This window comes from Pteropus vampyrus, unplaced genomic scaffold, assembly GCF_000151845.1.
Source record: "Pteropus vampyrus isolate Shadow unplaced genomic scaffold, Pvam_2.0 Scaffold42, whole genome shotgun sequence".
In the NCBI taxonomy this organism is placed as follows: domain Eukaryota; kingdom Metazoa; phylum Chordata; class Mammalia; order Chiroptera; family Pteropodidae; genus Pteropus; species Pteropus vampyrus.
Window position 1 is genome coordinate 623,866 of NW_011888823.1, and position 7,329 is coordinate 631,194.

Consider the following 7,329-nt stretch of genomic DNA (forward strand, 5'->3'; position numbering starts at 1 on the left):
GATTGTCCAGGCTTATCTTGGAGAAGGAGGATCCCTAGGCTGCTCCGGGTGGGTGGGACGATTTCTTGTTTGCTCTTAGCGAAAAGCAAACTGCCTCCGAGAGTCGGGGTCTTTTTGCTAACAAGGGGGACCGTCCCAGGGGCTGTTGGAAGAAGCATCTGGCCTGGCCCTGTGGAGTCGGTGGAGCTGCCACATTTGGCTCAGAGGACCGGGTACCAACACCTGCCTGCCTGTTCTCTTAAAGCAGGTGACAACGCCTGACGTGGAGAAGAAAATCGAGGAATACAAAAGAGAGAACCCGGGCATGTTCAGCTGGGAAATTCGAGACAAATTACTCAAGGACGCGGTCTGTGATCGAAACACAGTGCCCTCAGGTACCAGGCCCGTTCACGTCTTCCTGAGGCACGGCCAGCGTTCGCTATTACCCGGGCGTGTCGCCGAGCCACAGTCGCCCCCGTGATTGATCTGGGCCCTCGGAAGGCGCCCTCCCCCCACCCCCGGGCTCTGAGATGTTCTCGAACCAGGCGTTCTTGGTGCTTTACGATGGGAGCTGCTTGTCTTGGGGTTGAGACCGCCGTGGAGGTCTTCCCAAAAAGAATTTCTGTCGAGGAAGCAGGGCAGGAAACGCGAGGCGGAGGCCAAGCGTTTATTAATATTGATGTTCCCTTTTAAAGAGAAACAAATGTTTTGGTAACCCCAACCGAAGGGAGATGGGGCCGCGCCTGCCCAGGCTTTGCCGTGTGCAAAAAGGTGGGGAGGCTTCGCAATCGGCCCTCAGTGTTCCAGAGGGTCCCAGGGACCATCCCGCGCCCGCGGCAGCCGGAGGGAGGCGGAGGGAGAAAAGAGGGGCGAGCGCGAGGGCGCGCGGGGAGAGTTTGTTTTTAATTAAAAAAAGGAAACTCCCTTTTCTCCCCTGCGAGAACGAGATATTTCAGAGCATGGATTTGTTTACCGCACTGGAATCTGGAAAAAATAAATGGGAGAGAATGCATTTTCTTTTTGATTTTTACAGTAGGAAACGATTCTGCAGTTGAAATTTAAATCCTTTATAGCTTCAAAAAACAAACAAACAAACAAAAAGTTGAATTGCAGGGGACGGGCGTGCTGTGGTTTTTTTCCTCCCTAAACGCGAACCGTGGGGCCTAATGTCTTCAGGTGTGTGTATGCGGGGAGAGGGGAGGGGTGCAGGAGGGTTCGTGGGAGAATTCTCTGAGGTGGGAGAGGTAGAGCCTCGTCTATAGAGTCTAGAAGGGAAACGCTTCCTGCTGGGAGAGACGACAGACACGGCAGTTTCCGGCCCTAACTTCGAGGTGTGAGCTTCCCAGGCTTTCGTCTCCCCATTCCTAGATGTTGATTATGGGGTGGGGGATTTGAATGAGAGGCCGAGGGGGCGGTAGAAGGACGAGGAGGCCCCAGGAAGCAGGAGGAGGCACAAGCAGGCTGGGCCGGGCAGCCACTTTTGGGGACGGGCTGGTGGGGGTGGGGGCTCCCTCCAGCCCAGAACTGCAAGTCTCAGTCGTCTGCGCTCTCTCCCTCCACCCGCCTCCAGTGAGTTCCATCAGCCGCATCCTGAGGAGTAAATTCGGGAAAGGCGAAGAGGAGGAGGTGGACCTGGAGAGGAAGGAGGCAGAGGAGAGCGAAAAGAAGGCGAAGCACAGCATCGACGGCATCCTGAGCGAGCGAGGTAAGAGGCGGCGCGCTCCGGGCCCCAGCCGGCGCCCACAGCTGCGCTCTGACGCCGGACACGCGAGGGCGGCCAAGTCCCGGCTCGTGTCAAGGTCCTCCACGCTCATACCCGCTGCACCCGGGTGAGGGCCTCCGAGTGAGGGACCAGCACGCACTTGCAGTGAAAACAAACACGCGTTCTGGTTACTTTCTCTATAATCTTTCTTCGCACCACCTCGAGTCCCCACCCCCGTCCCAGGAATCTAGAACTAAGAATTGCACTTTGGGTGCAGGGCCACTCTCTAGCCCTCAGACAGACGGGACTGGGCGTCTTGGAGCGATTGGGGGGTTGGGGACAGTCCGTGAACCTCTAGAGGTTGAAGGAACTTTTGCGCCCTCAAGAAAGGCCGGGATCTCCAAAGAGTTTTCCTCTTAGAGGAGGGCATGGAGGGAAGGAGGAAAGGAGAAAGAGAGAGAGAGACAGAGAGAGAGAGAGAGAGAGACAGAGAGAGAGAGAGAGAGAGAGAAAGAGAGAGAGAGAAAGATAGAGAGAGAGAGAGAGAGAGAGACTCAAAACTTTTAAAAGCAGTGGGCCCCCTAAGTTGTATCACATCAGCTGCCTTATAAATGTGTGTGTAAGTTGGCTGTTTTTTTCTTTGTTTTAAATTGGTTTTCAAATGCGATGGAGTTTGATTTGTTATGTCTGGGAAATATAATCAGCATAAGCTCTGGGTTACAAACTGAGGGGACCTGGGTCTTGGGCTCGCAGTGCTGGCACCCTCTCTGCCCAGGTGTGCGGACGCCTGCTCTCCTGTTGGCTCTGACCTGTCAGCATCAAGAGAAAATCTCTCGTAAGGGCAGCCTGCTTTCCTTTTACAGGCTGCAGGTCATCTTCAGGTTGTAAAGGCATCGTCCCCAAAGGAAAGTCAACTCCATCGAGTTGAACGGGGAAGGGAGGGCTGCAGCAGGGGAGCCGAGGGGTTTGGCCTTGGGGGTGGTTGTACCTCACTTCAAATGCGAAAAGGGCCCCGAGTCACTGGGGTGCCCCCACCCCCCATGCCTGGCGCTCCCTTGTCTTCGGCCTGGATTTCGCTGTCCTGACTTGAATTCTGAGCTGCTCTTCAGGTGGGCTCAGAACAGCCACGCACTGAGCACAGCTGGGCCAGGGCCTTCGGCCCGGTGGCGTCCCCATAGGACTGTGGCTGCGAAACTGGTCCCTTCTTGGACCTTCATTGCCGGACCGCTGGACCGACTGCTGGCTTACCGGAACAGCAGCTTTCCAAACCAATGAAAAATCTGTCCACAATCGCGAAGGGAACACTTAGATTTAGATGTTACAAATTCAAATAGTTGATTTTGGGAGAAACAGAAGCCTCAATGCTCTGGCACACACAGGGAATCGAGAACCCCCCTTCCCCCCCAAAAAATATCATGGCACATTGCTTGCCTCCCTTTAAAGCATGGGTCTCACATGCTTTCGATTAAGCCCCTCCTGTTTTGGGGGGGCATGCAGTCCTGCCCTAGGCCCTGAGAAGACACCCCGACTTTTATTCCAGGCCTAAGTATGGCATAGAGGTGTTGGAGGAGGGAAGAAGGTAAGAAACGAGCCAACCCCAAACCCAGCAGGCCCCTGTGGGCAGCGAGGCCTGGGGACCGGAGCCCCTGGCCTCAGAGAGGCCAGGACAGGGTCGGGGGTGGCTCGGCTTTGCTGCGTGTTGCCGGAGGCGCCGGCGCGGTAGATCGGCGAGGCTTCCTCGCAGCACAGGCAACCAAGGCCCAGGAGACAAAACGCCTCAAATGAGCTGGTCAAACATTTGTACAACTTTTCCAGCTTTTACAAAGAAGGCCTTCTCTACACAATCTACACTTGGAGATGAACTTGGGAGACAAAGCCTGGAGAGTCCATTGAAACTCACACTTTAGCTGGGCCTAGACAAAGCTCCAGCTAGCAGCAGCTTGATGTGAACAAAGGAAGGCAACCTTTTTATAATTCAAGGAGAAAAGAAGAGAAAACAGCTCCACAAAGGGCGGCGAATAGACATTATGGGCTTGCAATGAGGGATGAATTATTCAATGAGCCCCAATAGCTGCTGCGCCAGGAAGTTTTATGGACTCTGCAGTGTGGAAAAAGTGGCCATTTCACCTACAAAGTGCTCCTGGTCTTTTGGGCCGGCTCGCTGGAACGGCCGCCATTCAAGGGCAATCGCTACCATTTTTAAAATCAGAGTTTTCTCCCCAGCGGGAGCTGTACAGTGGAAAACATACACACCTCCGAGGCTGAAGCCTAATTTAATTTAGGGTTGTCAAGGATGATGCAGCGTCCGTCTCTCCAGTGCCTCTAGCTCCATTTCCAGATGAGCCCTGGAGGGCGAGAGGGGCCCAGAGAAAGGAGAATGAACTGTATGTAGTTCGAAGAGAAGTTTAGAAACCTCGAAAAATCCCCTGTCGTCTGGACGTCAAAAGTCACAGGTCACCCCGCTTGTGAAATAGAACGAACGATGATAAAGGGCTTTGAGCGCCCTGGCCAAGGAGGGGCATTGGATACCCTGACCAGGGGGCGCGCTCTCTCTTTCTTGGGGGCCTGGCGGGCGTTGCTGAGACCGGCTTTCCAGGGCACATCTTTCTGCTTGTCAGACACTAGGACACAGAGCAGAGGCCAGAAGCACCCTCGTTCTTCTCTCCAGGGGCTTGCGCTTTCTCCTACACGCCCCGCTTTACCTTATCAACTTTCCCCTGTCCCTCGTCCAAACCAAGAGCAACGCTGCGTGCGGACCCGGGGCGCTCAGGCCCATGAGCCCCTACTGGGTCCATCCTGGCAACTTCTTTGCGGTTGGATGGAGAGGGTTGGGCGACCAGAGAACACCCAACCCCCGCCCCCCAACCGCCCAGCCCGCGGCCGGCACCGAGATCCGATCAGGCGCAGCCGAGAAGCCAAGCCCCAGTTTGCGGCATCGGGGACTGTGGGCACGGCCCGCGCTGTGGCCACTCAATGGGCCCCTCTGTTCCTCCCCCAGCGCGGCGGAGAGCGGGCCCGCGGGCGCCGCCACAATGGGGCGGCCCCCACTCCTGCGCCCTGCGCCAAAGCGCTGAGCCACCCCCTCCCCTGCGCTTCGGCCGGCTCGCAGCTTAGCTCGCCGGGCTGCAGCCGACTCAATCGCCTCCTTTATGTCCTACTCACTTTCATCTAGACACAGCCCGCCCCCCTCCTCTTTTTTTTTTTCTCCCTTGCCTGAGGCTCACATTAGTGAAATTTCTGCAACCTCCCCCCATTTTTTTTCTTATTTTAAAGAAAGCCCTTAACACAAAAGCAGTGACTAATCAATAGAAACTGCTCCTTCATCTCCTCCTCCTCCTCCTCCCTCTTCCTCCTCCTCCTCCAGCAGGGTGACGCTTTTCCTGTTTGTGCGTTTTGGGAAACATTTTTGCTTTGTGCTGTAATGGAATCAGAGGACAGATGAGGACTGTAAATGGACACGCGACAGCAAGACTCTCGCTTAAATATTTAGATGCAACGTTACAATTACTGACTTGTTGCAGCAACTTTGAAGTGGCGGCTCGAGGGTGCAGGGGGAGAGAGGCCAGATCGCCAAATCGATGTTTTGATTGGGGCTGGAGAGACCCGTCCGCAGGACGTTTCCCGCTTCTGAAATCACCAGTGAGCGTGGGAGGTTTCCAACAGTTTCAAAGGTTGAGCTAAGAGACCCCAAGCACAAGTCGGTTGGCGCTTATACTCCTTTGATATCCCCCCCTTCCTTTTTGACATTTACGAACAACACTGTTGGTTTTTCGATTTGAGAAAGTCAAAGTGAGAAAAGTTTTGCTCGAGTCCCCGTTCTGTTTGTAAACTCGTGAGCTTTTCTGAAAATTAATGAGGACGACGTCAGCTTTCTAGCGGGGCATAGATAAAGCAATTAAAAACGCAGAAGAGCTTTAAAGGTCCTTGAAGTATTTCATTTCCAGTGGCATTATGAAAAGTGCACTTTATCATTAACGGGAGCGCCACTGAAATCCGGGGGCCGGAAGGCCGTTTCTTCCCCCGAGTCAGCAGGCAAGGACATTTTGGCGGGAGGCAAGGGGGTGGGGAACGAACTCTCCCACAGATGAAAATCATGGGGTATAAGATCTGAGGATTGTGGCATCGGGAACCTTGATTAAAGTGGACAGCCCACTCTCCAAGTCTATTTGTCAGAATCACGAATTCGACCCGTGTCGTATAATTCTTTCGAGTCAATTTCATATTTTCCCGAGTCCTTGCAACACTCAACGATACATTAAAAAAATGTATCCGAACTATCAGAAGGTGACTTAAATTAGAACTCCACGCTGCGTTCTTTTCAAGAACGTAGAGGTAGCGATTTTCCTGTTGGAACGAGGGAAAAGGAAGCACCAGAGTTCGGATGTCGGTTTTTCTTTTTCGCGCGTTTGTTCTGTTGGGTTGACTGCTGTATGTTTACTCTCTAGCCTTATCGAAAGCATGCAGATTTTCTAATTAATGCTTGAAATCGTATGTTTATTTGGGGGCTTGATTTGATTGTTGATAGCACCGGAACGGGGGCGAAGGGGCTTCAAGTGCGTAATAATTACTGAAGGGTCATTTAAGAGTCCCCAGGGCTGCGCAATAAATCCCACGCGGGCGGTGAGGCGGAACCAGCAAGTGCGCCTCGGTTCCGGAGGGCGCGATATGTGGAAATCGGTGGATAGGAGCGTTGCCACCGAATCCAGTGTCAACGTCTTCGAACACATATATTTTGAGGACAAAAACAAAAACAGAATCCTTCCTCGCAGTGAGGTTAAATGTTTAAGTTGTGCGTAAGTTAATAGCCAGTGAAAATAAATGAAAAAAAAAAAAAAAAGCCACTACAGCGACAAACCTACAAAGGATGTAAGAGAGTTAGTGCAGGGCTGGAGCGGAGAAGGTTCTGTTCTGTGGGGTTCTACCGCAGGTAACTTATTTATGAGGGTAAATAAAGATTAAAGAACCATTAAGAATGTAGATATAGAACTAACAAGACACTAAAAGGCAATTAAGTAGTCAGTTTAATGCCTTATCTCTCTGGCTGCTCTGGGGTTGTTTTACAACTAGGAATTAAAATCTGAAAAGGAAGTTTTCAGCAGCTCTGGCCAAATATTGATTAAGTAGCTGTTTGCTGATACCATTGTTACACATTGAAAGGCCAGGATCGCGGCCCCTCGGTGGCCATCTTCCTTTGTGAGAAGTTCTTAACCACTGAGATCAAAGCGGGATCATTGAAACTTATCTGTCTTAGAAAATCCTCCTTTTCCTACGAAACCTCTAAGAAGGATTGACCAAATTCTCTTTAAAAAATAGGAACCGAAACCAGTTACATGTTGTGGGTTTGTAGAGAAGAAATGCATGGGGTGTTTTTAATTATCCTTAAGTGATTTCTTGTTTAGAACTTAGGCCAAGATGGTGAATCTATCATCATATAAATTCTCATTTTTTTGGGGGGGGAGGGATGGTGGAGAGGTGGAAGGAGACATGGAAGCCAGTATCTGCCTGTCACTAAATTTCTGAATATGGAAGTTTCACTGAAGTTGCTTTCCAAGCTGGAACGATGTAAAATAAAGATGTCAGATTTTTATGTAAAATTAGGTAGGGAATAATTAAATACACAAGAAACTAGGAGTTGAATCAACTGCTTT

General features: G+C 51.8%; 1 protein-coding gene across 1 annotated transcript in view; it reads left to right on the top strand.

The window, feature by feature from the left end:
* PAX3 (paired box 3) overlaps positions 1-7,329 on the top strand; it is an 89,691-nt gene that overhangs the window by 2,782 nt on the left and 79,580 nt on the right. The window contains exons 2-3 of the mRNA XM_011358674.1: positions 126-374; positions 1,550-1,689. Coding sequence (XP_011356976.1) covers positions 126-374; positions 1,550-1,689 — 389 coding nt within the window. The remainder of the gene's footprint in view (positions 1-125; positions 375-1,549; positions 1,690-7,329) is intronic.